The 20,268-nt window shown below is 35.2% G+C and overlaps 2 protein-coding genes across 2 annotated transcripts; both read right to left on the bottom strand.

Moving 5' to 3' along the window:
* Positions 1-1,705: 1,705 nt before the first annotated feature.
* msrb2 (methionine sulfoxide reductase B2) lies at positions 1,706-5,164 on the bottom strand. Its single transcript, XM_060861877.1, has 5 exons — positions 4,979-5,164; positions 3,695-3,792; positions 3,483-3,559; positions 2,814-2,961; positions 1,706-2,066 (listed from the first exon to the last, which is right to left on the bottom strand). The coding sequence occupies exons 1-5, from the start codon at positions 5,088-5,090 to the stop codon at positions 1,962-1,964; spliced, it is 540 nt and encodes a 179-aa protein (XP_060717860.1). The 5' UTR covers positions 5,091-5,164; the 3' UTR covers positions 1,706-1,961.
* A 1,832-nt stretch (positions 5,165-6,996) lies between these two features.
* Positions 6,997-20,163, bottom strand: armc3 (armadillo repeat containing 3). The gene is made up of 17 exons (XM_060861615.1): positions 20,023-20,163; positions 17,576-17,664; positions 17,366-17,483; positions 17,144-17,269; positions 16,963-17,031; positions 16,656-16,831; positions 15,488-15,682; positions 14,704-14,887; positions 13,921-14,029; positions 13,162-13,411; positions 12,492-12,628; positions 11,905-12,073; positions 10,766-10,866; positions 9,403-9,501; positions 8,781-8,975; positions 8,503-8,665; positions 6,997-7,519 (listed from the first exon to the last, which is right to left on the bottom strand). The coding sequence occupies exons 1-17, from the start codon at positions 20,072-20,074 to the stop codon at positions 7,313-7,315; spliced, it is 2,439 nt and encodes an 812-aa protein (XP_060717598.1). The 5' UTR covers positions 20,075-20,163; the 3' UTR covers positions 6,997-7,312.
* Between the last annotated feature and the right edge of the window lie 105 nt (positions 20,164-20,268).

Below are 20,268 nucleotides of genomic sequence, written 5' to 3' on the forward strand. Positions count from 1 at the left end.
AAAAATTGTGTCAGTTCTTATTCAGCTGTTACCTTCTTATATTAGACAGAGTTGTTAAAGTTATAGCCATCGGTGTGTGTTTATAATTACAATTTTTTTTAGTCAAGCCATTTCTTTGTTGATTTGGATGTACTGTATGCTTTGGGCCATTGTCTGGGTGAAAGATTAAACTAGTTTTCATCTTCAGCTTACTAGTACACACCTGAAGGTTTTGCTATAAAATTGAACTGTATTTGTAGCTTTTGAATTATTGAATTATTATACATTTTGGAATTGGTCTCAGACCATAACACATTTTGCTGCATGGTTTTGTGTGATTTAGTTGAGCTTCTGTCTAGAGAACCTACCCCATAGCCAAACTTGAAGAATGTGCGAAATTGTTGTCACATGCAGAGAGTAATCAATACTTGTCATGGGTCTCATGGCGGCCTCAATGGTATGTTTTTGTCTTGTCCTTTTCTAAATTTCTTTTCTAAAAAAAAAAATCTTTTCTTGGTGATGTCACTGTGCTGCTCCATTTTCATTTGATGATGATGGCCTTTATGGGGTTACATGGTAAATCAAAGGTTTTGGAAATTCTTCTTTACCTATCAAGTGATACCATACCATGCATGCTTTTGTAAGCGCTTTGTATACCATGGCTGTAGTGCTCGGCTGAAACCAAGATGATGTGAAAAACATCCTACAGAAATGATTATTTGGAGATAAGAAGGATAACCTAATTGATGGCAGATGTATGATAATTACTTATAAACAATAAAGTGAATGTGATTGTTTCATTCTGAACAGAATGAAAACTATATACAGAAAGCAAGCTTAAGGCTGAAGTGGGGAACTATGGGAAATTGTGGAGCAATGCTGCCCACTGTGCCACACCCAGTAATCATCCTACTGATGATTACTGGGTGATTGGGTTACTCTTTGACACGTTGAAAGTCTCAACGTGTCAAAGAGTTTTATTGTTTGCTTTCCTAGTGAAACGGATTTATAGAGTTAAGCTAATCAGACTACAACATTCAGCATTCTCAAGCTTGTGGACAAGAAAATTGTAGACCTCAGCGACACCGTAGGATGTGAGCAGTGACTCTACATGCATATCCCAAGGAAGATGGACATAGTGTTGCTTTCTTAAGGCAAACAACAAAACAATTAATTTCAAAATTTAGTTTTTCCACAGAGTATAATGTAATGCTGTTATGTTTCCATTGACATTATTCACTGTCCAGTGTCACCCAAATGAGGATGAGATTTCCTTCTGAGTCTGGTTCCTCTCAAGGCTTCTTACCGTCGCCTTCAGCTATCTCACAAGGGATAGATGTTAGAGATGTATTTTAAGTTTTAAATTAATATTTTAAAATTAATTTTAAACTTTAAATGTATTAATAATAATAATACAAAAATATTTTTTTTTCTATACTTCTGTAAAGCTGCTTTGAGACAATGTGAATTGTTAGAAGCACTATGCAAATAAAATTAATTGATTTGAATTGAATGTTGTTATGTTATGTAAATACTGTTAATGGAGCAGACAAAAGGGGTTTAAACTTGACCTGTTTCTCTGTTACACACATCATTCTCTAGCCTGTCAGCAGCAGCCAGGCTGGAAAATGATTGTCATGTCAAGTGACCCCTATAACCTCCATTTTTCCTACATATAAAGAGGCATGGTTTTTTAGTCAAAAAGTGTAGGAAAGACATGTTCTGATTGATTTATGAATAAATGTAATAGATGAGATCTTGAACATTTCTATGAACAGTCCCACTATGGTAAAAACGCATTAAACATATACAGAAAAAGACTAAAATAAACCAGTCAAACTTGAGCACACATTCATTCACAGATATCAGCATATAGGCATAAAGACACCCAGTCCTCCACAATTCATTCAGAGTATGTTTGAACTCTTGTAGCTTGAATATCTGGATAAGAAATGATAATAGTGTTTGTCTATGAGATCAAATTAGTCTTCTCTGGGCTTGAAATTCAGTGCTGCACTGTTTATGCAGAATCTCTGGCCTGTTGGATCCGGACCGTCATTGAACACATGGCCGAGATGAGCATCACACTGCCGAAATAAAAACAACAAAGAGGATGAGATCAAATCTGTATAACAAAAGCATTGTTATATATAAGCTATTTGAAGAAGAAAATTATGAACATATTGTTTAATGGATGACATAACAGGTAGCAACAATCTTTTTTGTTCACTTTGGTCATTTTTTTTACTTGGTCAAAGCTCAGCATTACTATGTTAATGTCAGAGATTTTATCCACTTAAAATCCCTAACTGATCTAACTGAAGCACAACTGAATAACTGAAGTCATGTATATTACATTATATATTAGCTTCTTTTCTTTTATTGATGTAATTTAATGTGTCATTTTAATGATGTGATTTATGTGTCAGTATAATATATACACAAATCAATTTTCTTTATTTTATGCAAACTTTGTGCATTTTTTGTGCATACATAGTCAAAATCTCATTTTTATATCTAAAGGCAATGTTTTGGGAAAAAAATGCGACAATTTTCTCTGATTTAAAAAAAATGAATTTCTGAAAAATGTCATTTTAAGAAGGAGATGAAACCTGGAATTTTTATATAAAATTTGTAATATAATATCGCCATATAATTATAGTGCAATTATATAAATAAATAAATAAATAAATAGTGGTGGTTAGTGTATAATTAAGTAACTATTCATATGAAATCCAAATGACAGTTTGCTGTCAAAACAACACCAAGCAGTTAGTTAAATACCTTCTTATTGTCATGCAATCTGTATTAAAGTTCTTGCTTCAGTCACTTGCCTGTTTGCAGATGACTTCTGTTCCTGGGCTTCCTAACGAGTTATCAGGTCTGCGGATAATGTTGGCCTGACTCTCGTCTCTCTGCCACGTACCATGAGCTTCAAAGAAAGACGGCCATCCCGTTCCAGAGTCATATTTCGATTCAGAGCTGTGATTTTAGTAAAGATTTGTTCTCATTTGTAACTGAGACAATAAAAAAGGATTACCTGCAATTGCAGATGTCACTTGACAAATGGCTTTGTGACTGGGGAATCATCCAGTTAACTAGATCTGCTGACTTAGTAACTCAGTAACATAAATACATACAAGGATGTTGAAGCAGGAAAGATCCACTAATATATGGTGAACATAATGTTGACGTTCACAATAAAACAAATGCCTTTGCTCATTGCTCATTGCAGATGGCAATTCTCAATTTAATGATGTATTAAGAACAATTGCTGAAAGTTAACTAAGTAAAAGTTCACTGCAGAATCCAGTATGTCCCTTTTCAAACTCTCTAGAGGAAATGGTAGCTAAGGTAAATATGGAATAAGGGAATGTCGGGAAGAATCACGATTTCACGAATGACTGTTTTCAGATGTAGAGTGAAATCAGTATTCTTTATACAAAGAAGACTGTTTTTTACTGTACTGTTCTTTTGATGTAAATGATTCGCATTTGTGTTACCTGAAGAGTGGTATATCGCAGCACACACAGTGATACATGCCCACATCATTATGGTTCAGATAGATTCCACTGAATGGCTGGGAGAAAAGCAAAAACAAGCGAACAAACAAAAATCAGAATCATGGCTGATTAATAAATAAAGTGTGTCAGGTTAATAAATATGTGCTGCTTGCTGCAATAAAATGGCTCCTCTATGACAGACACACACTTACCACCTCAGTGCCTTTTTCTCTAGTGACTACATACTGTTCTGGAGTTAGCTTCTTCTTCCAGTCCACACAAACCTCGTAACGTGTCAAAGAGAGAAGATCTGCAAAGAAAAGTATAGCAGTGATTTGTGAACTTGTAGGATATTTGAGTAAATACTACTAAATTTGTATAGAATATATCTTAATAAAAACTAATGGTTTCTCTACATAAATATATAGATAGTATTAAAAATAAACTTGTTTTAATATTAGATTGATTATCTAGTGGTGGGAACATTGTCATGCAAAATGTTTTTTTCTATTCTAACATTCTCTAATAAATCACTTATTGTGGCAGTTCAACAAAAACAGTGGAAATCCGAAAAATAGGCACCAATACTCATCAAGAAGTCCAGAATATATAAAGGAAATATTCCTTCTAAATGCCCCACCTCCTTTTCTGGTAAACCAGTGTTAAATGTCCTGAATTTCTGAACTAAGTAACTTTAAGTAGCTTTTATATTTGAAGACACATCACTTGGCTCTGTAAGGACAATGTCTTACACTTTGTCTTCAAAATCAATTTAAAAGATTTATCATATTTATCATGTTCATATCCATATGATATTTTCCTAAAATCATATTTTCTAAAATGTTGTGTGTTGTTAACTCAATATGAACTTGTCCTGTAGCCTAAAAAAAGGAGGAATAATACTTCGACTTGCTTTTGGTCAGTCCAGAGACCTGTTGCGTAACTGCAACAAACTAAAGAATTGTGCTGCACATCTAGGGATCCATACAATCCAGATCCATACAATCCATACAATTAATCTGATGTTTGAGTGGCCAGAAAGTACATAATAAAAAAGACTCAAGGCCGAAATGATTAGTTCCCCTTTTATGAAAACAGTTTCTCTGAATAAAGAATACTGATACATAAAATCATACATAAAAAATATATACAAAATTGAATAATTCATTAGATGAAAGCAAATAATTGTTTACTGCAGCCCCTAAATTTGCATGCATGACCAATATTGTTTACAGTATTTTCCCTTGTGAAAGTGACTTTGCACTTTGTACAGACAATCATAGCCATGTTCTATTATTGCTCATGCATCCTACTCTGAGGGTCACTGAGGATATTTTTTACGACATGTGGACATAGACATTGCTGACAATCACACCTTCATCTAAATCGTTCAGTTCAAATTTAGATAAAAATTATATTTTAGGCTTGCATTATAATTTATTTTGAATATTTTAAATAATGCTCACTTTTATTTTTGGAAAAAAGATGTTCCTCACCTGTTGCTGTGCCTAGTGGTCGGATCAGCACAGACCGGCTCTTAGACAAAACTGAGTGAGTGGAAGCTCCATTGTAAAGTACAGACGAAAGTCGCACCAGGAGACGTGCCATGTTTCCATGTAGAGACTTACTGCAGACCCAAGCTGAATTAATGCACAGCGAATGAACTCAGTGAGACTGAAATGAGTTTTTCACTGTTATTTGACCTACATTCCCTCCCTCGTTCAACAACCAATGGTCAAAACCTTGTTTATAGCTGATAATGCTTCTCGGTCAGAGTTGATAAAAACCTACAGTGGTTTGTATCCATGCTTATGATGAAGCTAACATGGAAAAGCCAGCCGCTTACATTAATAATTAACGCCAGTTAGTCAATGTTACTTTTGATTTTATCTTTTATCTCGTTTAGTTTTACTGATGCCTGATTTTAAAACTGATGTTTAAACTGATCTAGTGACATTGTCACATATTAAGTAGTTATGATATGTACACAAATACACACTGTTAGAATAACAGCTTTACTCCTGTTGTATTTTTCAGCCAAAATATACTATAATTACTGCACACATTAAAAAAAATTCTTTTTTTTTATTATTATTTGGCAGGTCAGCTTTCGGGTTAAGTTTAACTTGTAAAAGTCATGTTTCAAGGTTAAAAAAGCACCATGAGACCGGCCTGGTAAAAACTGAACAACTTTGGGACAAATTAAATTGAAACTCTTAAGAAATAGAGATATACCCAGCTTGTAAATATGTGGGACGTCCTTCAGGAAGCACACTATATGGCCAAGGATTTATGGACACCTAGCCATAACTAGCGATGTGTTTTGAATATCCAGTTCCAGGCTTAGTTCCCCTTTACTGTACACCACTCTTCTGGGAAGCATTCCACTAGATGTTGGAGTGTGGCTGTGGGGATTTTTGCTCATTTAGCCACAAGAGCATTAGTGAGATCAGGCATTAATGTTGGTTGAGGAGGTGCAGACAGTGTTTCAGTTCATCCCAATAGAGTTCAGTGTGGTGGAGGTTAAACGGTCTCTGTACAGGACTCTGAAGATCACTTGGCAAATCATATCTTCATGGAGCTTGCATTGGTACCAAGGGTCATTGTCATGTTGGAACATGGTCAGACATCCTTGATCCAGTAAAGTTAAATCTTAAAAATTGAAGAGTAAAGTTAAGTCATAAAGTTAAATGCTACAGAATACAAAAAAATCCTATACAGCTGTGTGTTTCAAACTTTGTGGCAGCAGTTCGGAGATCCACAGATGTGTGTGATGGTCAGATGGTCAGTAAACAAACATTTAGCTAAATAGTTAACAGAACATCTTTGAGGAATATCTGCAGCACTGGCTGATTTAATACACACATCAAATGGATGACTAAAATAAGCCATGAAAGTGAAATTTCCACCATTCATTTATTCATTCATTTTCTACCGCTTATCCGAATTACCTCGGGTCACGGGGAGCCTGTGCCCCCGGTGTCATCGGGCATCAAGGCTGGATGGAGTGCCAACCCATCACAGGGCACACACACACATTCACTCACACACTACAGACAATTTTCCAGAGATGCCAATCAACCTACCATGCATGTCTTTGGACCGGGGGAGGAAACCGGAGTACCTGAAGGAAACCCCCGAGGCACGGGGAGAACATGCAAACTCCACACACACAAGGCGGAGGCAGGAATCAAACCCCCAACCCTGGAGGTGTGAGGTGAACGTGCTATCCACTAAGCCACCATGCCACCGAAATTTCCACCAAATGTTATTTATTGCTCACTCAAATGTAGATGGCATCTCAACCATCTTCCTTTCTACTGGAATTATTATTACAAGTAAAGGACATCAGAATCAGAATCAGAATCAGAAGACTCGTACAAGGAATTTGTTTTAGTGTCATACGCTTAAAGTACACAGACAACACACAGACAATAAAAAAATACACATATGTAAATAAAAATAGAGAAAAAAAGGAAAATAAATTGAAAAATAAATAAATTGTATGTACAGTTTTTCTATAGATGATGGCACATATAGCTTCCAGATTATCATCATTCAAACTGCATGTGTAAATTATTACACAGTTACCTTAAACAACATTATTCTCTTTTATTTAGTAAGTAAACTATCCTTTGAGACCAATGATATTTAATTCAATTATGTCAGCATCAGAATGAAATATCTGTCAGTTATAAAAACATAATACAAGCCAGTTGAAGGATTAATTGTTGATTGAACAGGATTATCTTTATGCTCATTACAAATATAATGTATAAAGCTAAGATGGCCATAGTAAAAGCTATAAACTATAAAATAATGTGTTTTTATTAGATTGTCTGGTACTGTTCAGCAGCAGGTGTTTCACACGTTATAAGGGTTCCAGGCTTGTGCATAAGATCTATGATGTAAGTCTGAAGATGAGGGTATAATCCAGTAGCTCTTGTGGTGGTGGAGGGGAGCAGAACTTCATTCCAGGCACGATTGTAGTCTCCTCTCACCAGACTGCAGCTCAAGCCAATTCTGTCTGATAAAACCTGTAGTCCACAGTGTGTTAATACACTAGAAATAGTTATGCATAAAAATCCAGCAGTGTTAGAAAAATTACAACACTTGTTATGATTAACAAGCTTGTCCTTGTCAATGTAAATTTTACTTTGCATTTGTTCTGTCAGATTCTCCACCTAGATGTTAAGCTAAGCAAGTCTTGGTAATTGTTATCATTACTAACATTTCATTGTCTCGTCATTGCAAGCCTCATTTAAACCCATTAACTCCATTTCCTAAAATCCTCAGCACCATAAAAAAACCTCAAGGCCACTCACTATGCCCGTTCACATTTATATCGATAACTATTCTCTTCAAAATTACAACAAGCCCGGAGACCCTGAAGTCTCAGTCCTACTTTCAGCTAGTGATTTTTTTTTACACCTTAGTATCTGTAACTTTACTGGCCTTGACTCAGTTCTGTGTTAGTTTGAGGTTGAGTCCTTACATAGTGTATTCTATTTGCTGTTTACTTTACTTAGTCTCAATTTTTAATTTGTGTTGCCCTTTTGAAATGTCTGGCTTTTTAAAAATAAAACTTACATTGGGATTCAAACCCCTTGTTGCGATTTGTTGACATTCATAACCCATGATGATTGTGTATATATTTTTAACCTGTTAGCAAAGCTGGGAAGACCCTGACCTAATCAGTCCCTACAGCAGTCAGGTGGTAATTTCATATTTTGTTCAATTATAAATGCATTATACTTTTTAGTTAATGGATATGCTGAGCAAATCAACCACCATCTCTACGGAGCATCATTAACTATAATTCACTGCAATAGTGAAATTTTTACTTAGTGCTGTTATTAAGGTGGTAGGAGGCATAACCATGTATTATGAAATAAATTAAACTGAGACAATTTTTTTGTCCAGGGATGTTTTCTAAAAAGTAGTTTTACTGCTATAAAATTTAAAGACTGACATAAGGAATAAAACAGGATTGTTAAGGGATAGAGGACTAAATCAATACCTTGAAGAGTAAGGCTCTGTGGTAGTAGGTTCCCTTTTTGATCTTGCCGATAGGAATGATGTTTGACTGCATCTCAACCTTCAGCTCACTCAGGTGAAGCTCCCAAAGAAAATCATATTGTTGCTCAATATCTATTGGCCCCCCCATTGCATCACACACCAACCTAAGAGGAACATTTACCACACATCACACATTTGGCTTTACCAAAATCCATATGAAGCTTACATTTCAACCATATGAAGACTTTCTATTCCTTGGTTAGGTATTTTTGAACTCACTTTGCCAGGGCAGTGTACATTTCCACCTCATCATGTAAGGGCATGACAGATCTGAAGGTCTCTTTGATCAGATTATTCAACTGAGCATCATATGGCAGTGTCCATGGCTTCTCTACTACTGCTTCCTCCTGGGGTTTACACTCAATGTCAAGACTCTGAATCTCGTCCTCCTGCGCCCCTTTGGCTTTTGATTTACTAAAAAATATAGAAAGACATGAGAGAATGTGAGTAGTATGTTTGCATTCGGTAACTCAGTGAGATGAAGAGCCGCTGGGACGTTCCAACCAGCACAAGGTAACAGAAGTGATTCTATTATATCTTCCATTATATTCTTATGACTGACAGATTATGTGAGAATGAAGGTACATTACGGACACCAATCAGGAGCAAAAGGTAAAGTCAGATATTTTAGGTTTTAAAATGCACAGCTATTTCTGTGGACAGCGTTCAGTGATGTGAGCTAACACTTTGAACTTTGTAGTGCAAAATATTAGCATTTCATCAGGTATGTAAATACATTACTCTATGTTGGTTGTGCAAATAAAAGTTGAAGGAGGAGCAAAACTTGAAGTATGCAAACATGCGAGCTTAAATGAAGAGACACACACATGCAGTTATATACCTAGTTGTTTTGATGCTCCCTTGGCTGCTCATTACAGTCGAGATCTGACTTTCTGTAGGACTCTGCTGCTGCCCCTTCTCTTGTGAATCAGTAATTGTCCTGAGAAAAAGCACAAAAACAGAGGCCATAAAGTTTACATTTCTACAACTTAAGCTGTATGATAGTTTCTGTAATAATTATAATTATAATAATATAATATATATAATAATATAATAATAATTGTATTACACAAAGGGCACATGGCCATTGTGGCACCTCCACTGTGGTGTAAATGCTATACTAATTTGGGAAATAAACATAAAATATTTTTTAAATTAGATAATTAGAGGGTTAAATTGACTTGTTTTAGAATGGCAGAGAAATGGGAGGATAATCCAGGCATGTTATTTTGTGTAATTTTGTTATTTTCCATGTATTGCACCCACAATACTTAAATAAAAAATATTAAACAAATTATAAGTAAGCAAAAAAGAGTATTGGACCATACTTTATAGTTTCTGTTATCAAGAAACACAACTGTAAGGTATAAGTGTTTTTTCAGGGTTTTCTTTTGCAGTATTTCTTTTCATTGGAGTTCATATTTCACTGAAACATCTGTAACACATCATCAACAGAGATGCTCCAGTGTTCCTTTTCTTCCCTGAAATGCCTTTGAAGGAAAAACTAAAAATAGATAGTATAAGCACGAGTTGCCCAAATAAAGCTCAATTTACCGACAGATGAACAAACTTAAATTGTCAAATTAACTTGTTTGGTATTTAAAGGAAACAAGTGGCTTAAAAAAAATACAGCTCTCTTTAAGTGTGTGTAATTGTTTGCTTCATATCAGTTTTTATTATTCTTATAAGACCTTAATATATTATATTTCCAAAGCTTTGTGGACACATGGCCATTATACTTACACTTCAAACTTTGTGGCAAAATTTCGGGGAAGGTGTAAATATGGGTGTGATGGTCAGGTGGCCACATACCACTGGCCAAGTAGTTTATAATGCATTGTTCGATCCTAACTGCTCTTTTTTCTATTTATAGATATTAATTTCTTGCCTCACATCTGTCAGAAACTATGACAATGGCATATTTTACTATGTTACTTCTTTTGATGACAACTAAATATGTTGATGTTTTGAACTGAATTCACAAGCCATGTAAAAAAAAAACATACAGTGGTGAAACTGCACTGGTCAAACACAGAGATTTAGTAACCTAAAATGTCATCTACAACATAGCTGTCACTAGACTAACGTTATGGCAGCATTGAATTACTACTATGAAGAATGCGTTCAGACATACATGTATTTATAGATTACTGTATGTACTACAAATTTAAGAAACCAAATTCATATCCAAAACATTGACATACTCATCTGGGGGGTTTCCATTAACTGCTATGACTGCTCGGCGCTGATTGATAACCTGCTTTGCTATATCTTCAAGATCAGGAACCCTTTGACCATCTTTGGTCTATGAGGGGAAATGGAACAGACAGGCATGATACTGATTAGAGTTAAACACCTCTGAAAAGCTAACAGCTGAGATCTTTACTGTAAATATCTGTCACAAGACATATTCACTTGCTCAATAATGTATCTTAGATACAGATGCAGTTTATGACATAGTATTTAATAACTTAGCTCTCATATCATATGGGCTGGAAGTTTTTTTTTTTCTACATACCGCTATTTGATACCATTGCACGCAAGTTGATTGCCAGCATTCACAGTACTAACACAGAGAAAGATAATAGCTATGCTAATAAGGTAATCAGGAAGGAATGAAGGCACTTCTGAACAGCTATTATGGGTAGCTTGAAATACAGAAATGCAGAAGATAATATAGCTTTCTTTTGAACCTCAGTTAGTTCACACAGTTTCATGTTCGTGTGACTTGTGATAGACTGCTATTCCATCCAGTGTTTATTCCAACCTGGTCCAGGGAAAGACTCTGGATCCTGAATGAATGAGTTTAATGTTATCTGAAGCATATAAAGCAAAACCATGATATCATGTATCAGAATGATTTTCAACAAGATAGAGATGTAGGTCACAGAAGCCTGGATGCTCCTGTGCTAAATTAAATGTACAAACCTCAAACACCAAACATGCTTTGGTGATCTACTACATGTGGGGTATCAAGCGGGATTTCACTGTCATTCCTCTATATAGATTGTTTACAGTGAAATGGAATATTGTTTCTCCAAACCCATATGGCAACCCATAACAGTACACAAGACTCCATGATATGCAAATACACAGTAGTGTGAGTGCAAGACAGTAAACATACAGGACAAAAATACACAGAACATGTGCTGTAACTATAAATATAAAGTGTCTTATCCAGCATTCAAAAGTACATTCAAAAGTCAGACTGTGTTAGGAGTTTGACTAACCCAGGTGAGTGTTGAGCGGCAGCAGAGTGTTGAGTAATCTGACTGCCTCAGGGAAGATGACTTTATTACCCAGGGAGGATTCATTGTATCTGGACTGAAACAACTTTATTTACCTGTCCTGGATCATAGAACCCGTCAGTAGTGATATCAGTGGAGAGGAGACATCCTGTAAGGCTGTATTTTAGAGAGAGGTTACTATCCAAGAGCCTCTGCAGGGCTGCCTCACTGAACTTATTCTTACGGCTCAGTGAGGAGTTGATCTCCTGGAGGATCTCCAAAGCCCTGCAGTACCAATGCAACAGGCATTTAAAGCATGAATAGAAAACAAAACAAGACTCATATGAAGTAACGGAAAAGTAAAGGGTACGCTGGCAGAATTTACAATAATAATTTTAAGGCACGATTAGCTCTAATAAAGAGTGCTGAACTAGAGTATTTTAATAGTTGAGCTTTAATGCCCTCTGCTGGTTTTACAAATTAAACACAAGGAGTCAAACCATCCTCTCCCTTGGTAAGTTGCTTGGTAAGTCTATGCCAAGGAGTACCACTGCATTTATATGTTGAAAAATCTAATTTGATTTAAACATTAGTTATACTTTACATTGTGTTTTGTGGGGTTAATTGTGGCTATGGAAAACTGTCACCTGATAATTTTTACAGTATATATTAGTATGAAAATTAATGTTAAATATGATCTCACCCTAATCTGCACATTTCTGTGGCTGTTGGCTCATCGTTCGCACACACAGTCACTGCCCAGCATGCATTTCGCCGAATATCAGGATCCTTTGATGTTAGCAGATTAACCAGTTGTGGCAAAGCTCCAACACTTCTTAACTATACCAAGAAAAAAAATCTTAATCATGCACATACACAACTCTTGAAACATCAGGTCTAATCCTGATGGTAGGAGTGTGTGCACAGGTGGGAGGGTGAATGAGTAATTGAAAAAAAGGAAGAAAAAGACTCTTATTTAAAAAATCTTTTTAGAAATACATGCTATCTTATGTGTAGGTTATTATTTTATATGAATGAATGCATTTCCATATTTGTGTTATGTGTTATTTGTGCTACTACGAATTTCCTTTATGGTCTTTTCTCAAATTTCATTTTGAGGGATCATAAATGATTTGACTGATTATCATCCATAGATTCTTCAATCATTTTGAGTGTTGTTCTAATTTTGTTAAAAAATATAATTTGTTATTTGGACCTAAACAGAGTGCATGTTACAAAATATGAAATTATTCATGTAATAAAAAGTATCAATAATTTTGGAAAGTACAGTTGTTCAGCTGTTCAAAAGGGCATGCCAGTCATTAGTGTAGTAAAGTTTTCTGTATAGTGGTGACGTATCAATAGAGTCATACCTCAGCCCTTCCCTCTGCATCACAAGTGAGTGCAGCTACAGCCTGAGTGACGTTGGTGAGTGTGGGTTTATCAGTGGAGTTGAGGGGTTTCAGTAATGCCTGGATGGCTCCGTGGGAGATAATGCGAGAGCGGATCACATCCTGTGATGCCATGTTGATCAGAACAGCTGTTGCATGTACTACTGCTTGAGGAGAGCCATTCTGTAGAAGCTGGACAAGAAGCTTGTCTCCTTCTGCTTCATAAACAGCACTGAGTGAGAGAGGACAAAAAAGTGCAACATTATTATACTTTAGTATTAAAACCTTCCTAAAACCTTTTAAAAAGTGCAGTCTCCTGGGGGTCCAGGAAGAATATACACAAGTAGGTCTGTGGCTATGTGGCTAAAGCCTCTTGATTTGACTTGACCCAAGTAGTCAGAAAGACCATCATGCAGTGCACATCCCAGCAAGCAGCAATCACAAACATAAATGTATCAAGAGGACTGTTTTCGTACTTCTTACAAGAAGTGTGTGTATTTGACACATATATGACATGAATCATTACTTTACTACATTACTTGTAGTAATGTAAATAAAAAACTAACCATGTTTTCACTAACAATCCAACCACAAGGCCCCGTTTGATGACAGTCCCTTTTCACTTGCAAATTCAACATAAATTCTAACTTGTACATTTCAGCTGAAAATGTTTATGACTTTGCAGTAGAGAGCTGCTTTAGTCTTACTGACAACATGTAGTGTCTCTGAACATGCACTCACTATGCATTCGGCTGGTTTGCGTGGGTAAGGCTTGATAAGGCTTCTGCTGCAACCTCTTTTACCCTATCTCCCTCACTGTTTAGCAGCTGCACAATAAGTCTGATCCCATCTGAAACACACACTCAAAGTTTGCTTTGTGGCAATCAACACAACTGTCGGATACAAGTACGAGAACAGACTGACACTGCTAACTACACTACTAATAAAAGGAATTGCTTCCCAAAACAATTATACAACATTTTTAATCACTGCTCAATTTTTCTTGCAAATCAGTGCTCGTTTTTCACAAAAACATAGACCCCATGGAACTTCTCTTAGCTTATCCACTGCATTTGGGGAATTGGAAAGATAATACCAAATTGTCTGAAAGTGTCCCTGCTGCTCAGGTTCTTGCTCATGGCTGACACTGCCTGGCATGCAGCAGTACGTATGCTGTCGTTCTCCACTGCAAGCAATTCAGTGATGGCCTTTTCAACATTTTGCTCATGCAGGATCTTTCGATTTTCACCTAGATAATGCAGCACAGCATTTTAATACAACACTGATAAAGCAAAAGGAAGGTAAATGTTCACCGGCATGCAATTTTTGTATCAGAGAAATCTGTAAAAGTTAAGTGATACAAATTATGTGTCTGAACTTTTGTTAGAATTTTGAATAGATATTCCAGCTCATCATAATGTTCTCTTCATTGACTCTTCAACTGATGAGTCATCTTGGATTAGTCTACAGGTACTGTAGTAGGTTTTATATAGTAGTATTTTATTAGTGTTTGTGCTTGCATACTACTCTGCGCTGCTTTGCTGATAGTTTCAACCGCAGTAGCCTGGATATCATGAGCAGTGGGTGTAATGAGAAATTGCAGCAAGTTCTCCAGGCCTCCATTCTCCTGAATCAGCTGCATGGACTCAGTGTCCTCCATACAATTTGAGATGACTTTCAGAGCTTCCACATGGAGGTCACTAAACTCCTACCAAGATTGACAGCGTGATTTATAACATCAGCAAAATAAGAACACAGTAAAAAAAACAGTCTTTTTGTGATTATATATAAGAAAAGCAATTACACTATTGACATTTGTGGTAGAATGATATGCCAAACACACTCTATTACTGTACAGGTCATATAGATCACAGAACCTGTCTACAGCTTCAGTTTTCCAATAAGAATATTAAAAGCCATATTAAATAGCAGTGCCAGTGTGAGGGTTCAATTATGGAAACTGGCAGAATATTGGAAAGGATGGCTTTTAAGAAAGGGGTCAGAATGAATAGGAATTGAATTCATCTGGTAAAAATGGCAGGTAACTTGAATGGAAATTGAAAAAAAAAAATTTGGAAAATAAGTTTACTCTGTAATAATATCTATTTTTTTTAGGTCATTAACAGATCATAACTATGGTTATATGATCTAATATTCACTTATGCAATGCATTCTGGTGTTGCACATCTTACAAATGATGCAACACATTCCATGAGACACAGTAGCTGAAAATAGCCATTCCTGTAATACAGCAAAACAAGCTGTGATTGTTTTTAAACACATAACAATTTACGGTTCACAAGCTCACTTTCTTTGTGAGAAACTCCAGGATTCTAGCAAATCCATTCTGTTCTCTGAATGCTGTTCGACTGTCTCTGTCCTTATTGATGGTCTCTAGGGTGCGCAGAGCAAACTGCTGAATGATGGGAAATTCAGAGCTCAGCAGCTCCAGCAGTGGGGGGATTCCGTTGAATGTATGCACTGCAACCCGACTAGAAATTTCCTAAGGATGGAGAAAACTACTGATTATACACATTATAAACATTACTTATACATATAGATATAAAATGCAAATGTTTTTGTATTATTATTTTTAGATATTTGCACAAAATATTCAGTATTTTAATGATCAACTTCAATTAAATTCAAATATCCTAGACTTAAATAAATACAAAAGTTTTTAGTTTAAAATAAATACATTAAATATCATAGTAATATAATAAGAAATACTTCAAAAGACCTGTATGTTTGTGATATTTTATGTATAAATGGCAAATATTTTCAAAGAGAACTGCACAACACTTTTAAAAAATCATACTTCACCAGTTCTAATGAACTGTTAAGAAAATTACACTATCATGGTATTTTGAAAAAAATAAATATAGAAATATAATAGCGCTATATAAGTGTTTTAATTATTATTGGTGATTAAAACTTAGAAGCAACACAAAAAAGACTGTAATATGAATAGATTTGGGGTCATGTGATATGGCACAAGAACATGTTGAGGGTCATGAGGTGGAATATTGTCATATGACCACAATGTTATTACAAAGATAAACAGTAGTTCCTTATCAGCCTCCCTCTCTATTTCTATAAATATGTTACTATAGAAACAATAAGATGTTAGAACAAGTGCATTAGTATAATGTTACAGCTAGAACTATTGTCTGTGCCATGCAGTTAAACAAAATTAATAACTAATGACTAATCAGATTCAAGAATTCCACACTGCTCTATAAATAAATAATAATGTAAGAGTATAATATGCTTATTACATAGAATAATCACCTTACATAAACAAATGTGAATGATTTAACCATAAATAAGTCGTATCACAAGTATTGCTGGATTTAGTTAGATCTCCCTAATGGTTCAGGATTAGGATTAGATTTGAACTGTTCGTGTGTCAGTGCATCTGGACAGCACAGTTTTTTAAAACTTAGACTGAAATGTTACTAATCTTTCTGATGTACCTGAACAAGATTGTAGATGCATTCCACCGATTGTTTTTTTACATCAGGATCCGTGCTGGACAGTAGAGTGAGGAGAGGTTTCAGTCCATCATTATGGAAGATCTGAACCTTGCATGTCATGTCCACAGACAGATGTGCCAAAAGCAGAGTGGCAAATTCATGAACAGTAATGTCTTCTGTAGTTAAAAAATAAGTCTGATTTTAGACAGACTGACTGACAAACAGACAGATAGATAGATACTCATAGATAGACATACATTCAGACAGATAGACAAATAAACAGACACACAACAGAATGTAACAGTACCTTCTGGTGCCAGTTTGGTGATGATAGATGGAATAATATTTAGTTTCTTGATCAATCGTTTGACATCTTCTGTTTAAATGCAAACAAGAGCCATTATGAGAGTTTAACTTATCTGTTATCATGTTATCATTTTTGTGTATTTAACGTACAAACACTCACTAATATTTCTGAACTGACTTACTGTCTGAAACCAGGACACCCAGAGCCATGAAAGCGTTTTTGCAAACAGTTTTACTGTCATGTTTTAGAAGGCAAGTTAGAGGTTCCACTGCCCCTAAAGCCATCAGAGAGCTCTTGTTCTCATCACCTAGAACAAACACCAGCAACCATAAACACACATACATAAAGACCAACATAGAACAATTTCAAGGTAAGATAATGTGCATGTTTGACACTTGCAGACCTTTCTCTGCAAACTTATAAATGGCTTCGACGGCTTTGACAACCACTTCTTCCTCAGGAGACTGAAGCATAAGAATCACCGTTGCAGCATTCTTGCTCTCAATAGGCAGAGGTTCAAACTAAATTCATTACAAATAAATATGTTAAAAAATGAACTATTACAAATATACTAGATATCAATAAGAATTTAACGAAGTAGAAGATATCTCACTCCTTGTTTGGGTTGTGGTTCAGCTTCCTTCTTTATTTTTTTTCCCATTCTGTCATAAAGGCACTTGGTTTTAATGCACTTCTTATTACCTGGGTCAAGAAAATAGACAATGTTTTAACTAAATGCTAATTCTGTCACAGAAATAAATAAATGCACTTTTAGAACACTAAATTCATATAAAACGTTTAATCAAATTGTGATAATTACCTGCAGAAAGTAAGTTAGCTAACAGTTGTCGTTTAGGTCTGTTTGCTTGGATCTGTTGTACGGTTGCTAGGTAACGGATGCGCGCGCATTAGTCTGTAGATGGCACTGTGGTGCCTTTCTGCTATAAAACACTTACTGTACTTCTTACATTTTATATATTATATTTTTATAATGTTATTACTATTATTAATATCCATAATAATGTGTTGTAATGGACCTATTACCTGGGTCAAGATAATAGACAGTATAGAACAGTGTTTTAACAGATTCGAATGAACTGAATGCTAATTCTGTCACGGAAATAAATAAATATACTCTTAGAAAACTAAATTCATATAAAAAATGTAATCAAACTACGATATTTACCTGCAGGAAGTAAGTTAGCTAACAGTTCTGTTTGCTTGGATCTATTGTACGGTTGCTAGGTAACGGAAGCCCGCGCTTAAGTCTGTAGATGGCACTGTGGTGCCATCCTGCTATAAGACCCTTACTATTATATTTGTATAATATTAGGGATAATAAAACAATAAAGGTTAGGTAGACTACAAGTCACATATTGCATATAAAACATATACACGCCTATTGACAAGTCAAATGCTTACATTTCCACCATGTGTACAGATGCATATAGGTAGCATAGTCCTGCTGCTGACGTCATCATAAGACCAATTTGGGGCTTATATCAAAAATGTAACTCTTCAATGAAAATTCGATCCCTGCAAGCCCAAGACCAACAATCTCCACCTGTCCACCATTGTTAACTTGGTCTTGACCTTATTACATTACTGAGTGAAATCCCAGATTGCAGCTGTTCCTGCCACTTCAATGGGCTTTTTCCTCAGCTGTGCCTAGACCTCACATAGGCATGTTTTTTTTTTAGGTTTGCTATTGTTTTATATCACGTTCATTTTACTGCCTTTTTTCACAGCATAAACACAGTAACTGAAGAGCTTTTTAAACCACAATAAATGAATTTTGTTAAATGCAGGAAGTTACACCATACAAAGGTCAGCCAAGAAATCAGCTTATGAAGTGGTTTTCCTTCTCTGAGATTTATCTGTTTGTTTAACAGACACTTTTATTCAAAACAAGTTACAAAACATGGATCCAGGTTGAACATATTACTGAATAGCTGAGTGTGGCTCAGTAAGGATCCCAGGATTTTTCTCTTATATATATAAAATATCTGTATAATAACTCTTATCTCTATAATATATATAATTTTGAGAGGCTTCTTTTATAACTTGTGCTTCGTCCCTCTTGAAGTTAAAAAAAAGCAGCTTGGATGTAGTTATGTGATAATATAACTGACAACTATGTGATAAGCTATTAGAGGATATTTATAAAATATTCACGAGGGAATTTTTGTTTATTATATATATATATATATATATATATATATATATATATATATATATATATATATATAATAGTATACATATATATAATACTTATTTAAGAAAAATAATAATGCATAAATAATATATGGATAAAATTAATCTATAGTTAGGTTACCTGATAAAGTCCTTTGTGTGTATATATATATATATATATATATAAAAACAAAAATGCCCTCGTGAATAATTTATATTCATATTTTGTATATATCATATATTTTGCCTTTATAACTGCATCCAAGCTGCTTTTATTTTACTTCAAGAAAGAGAAATAAGAGAATCTGTTGTGGGGACAACGTATAGCTGACAAAACATAAGTTATAAAAGAAGACTCTCAAAATTTGTGAAAAGATGGACAGAATTTGTTCATATGCACAAAAAATACAATCTGTGTATCTAGATTTCTATCTATATATCTATCTCTATCTTTCTTGTTGCAGGTACACAGGTAAAATGTATGTCATCTTTAATAAAAAAAATAAAAATAAAATAGTAATTGCTCTTGTATACGAGGAATAAAGCTTTTTCTGACGTCCTGGTGTTGGAATATAGCGTCGTTGATTATTTTTCTATAATTGCACAACATGCCTTGTTTATTTCTTAACTATAATCTGCTGCCAATTAAGTGGACTTCACTAAGAAAAGACAGTGATTTATACCTATATTTCTACATTTCTACAAAATTGGGTTTTATGGTTAATAAACAAAATTGTCCAAGGGATCCTTATGATTGTAATGTTGTCTGCCTTAGAGAATGGTGAGTTTATAGAGATCTGTCATAGTGGTAGTGAAATTCAAGTCATATGTCAACATCTTTTAAAAAACCATGAATGAATACTTAACCATAAAGATACCAGACATCATTCAGGAATTTTTCTGAGGCCCCAAATTTCATGTCTGAAACGTGTTTTTGCCGCAACGTTTCGTAGAAAGTGTGTCAATCTTGGGAACCACTTTCGGCCTCCTCCCACCACCAGCTGTGGTTGAATCCCAAATCGCGCTGTTTCGGATGTAACATGCACTACACTGGCTGTTGATGTCACTATTTAATACCGTTAGTAGTGCACGTGTACAGAGAGTACAGCGCGG

This window comes from Tachysurus vachellii, chromosome 25 (genome assembly GCF_030014155.1).
Source record: "Tachysurus vachellii isolate PV-2020 chromosome 25, HZAU_Pvac_v1, whole genome shotgun sequence".
Classification (NCBI taxonomy): domain Eukaryota; kingdom Metazoa; phylum Chordata; class Actinopteri; order Siluriformes; family Bagridae; genus Tachysurus; species Tachysurus vachellii.

What these genes read in the sequence shown, in the direction of transcription:
- armc3 (XM_060861615.1), bottom strand. Translation starts at nt 20,074, where the DNA reads ATGAAATTTGGGGCCTCAGAAAAATTCCTGAATGATGTCTGGTATCTT. An exon ending in GGGTGTCCTGGTTTCAGACA is followed by an intron (nt 17,032 to 17,143) that starts GTAAGTCAGTTC and finishes GCATTTAAACAG; the next exon opens with AAGATGTCAAACGATTGATC. An exon ending in ACAGAAATGTGCAGATTAGG is followed by an intron (nt 12,074 to 12,491) that starts GTGAGATCATAT and finishes TTGGTACTGCAG; the next exon opens with GGCTTTGGAGATCCTCCAGG.
- msrb2 (XM_060861877.1), bottom strand. Translation starts at nt 5,090, where the DNA reads ATGGCACGTCTCCTGGTGCGACTTTCGTCTGTACTTTACAATGGAGCT. An exon ending in TGCGATATACCACTCTTCAG is followed by an intron (nt 2,962 to 3,482) that starts GTAACACAAATG and finishes CTAAAATCACAG; the next exon opens with CTCTGAATCGAAATATGACT. An exon ending in CAGAAGTCATCTGCAAACAG is followed by an intron (nt 2,067 to 2,813) that starts GCAAGTGACTGA and finishes TTATTTCGGCAG; the next exon opens with TGTGATGCTCATCTCGGCCA.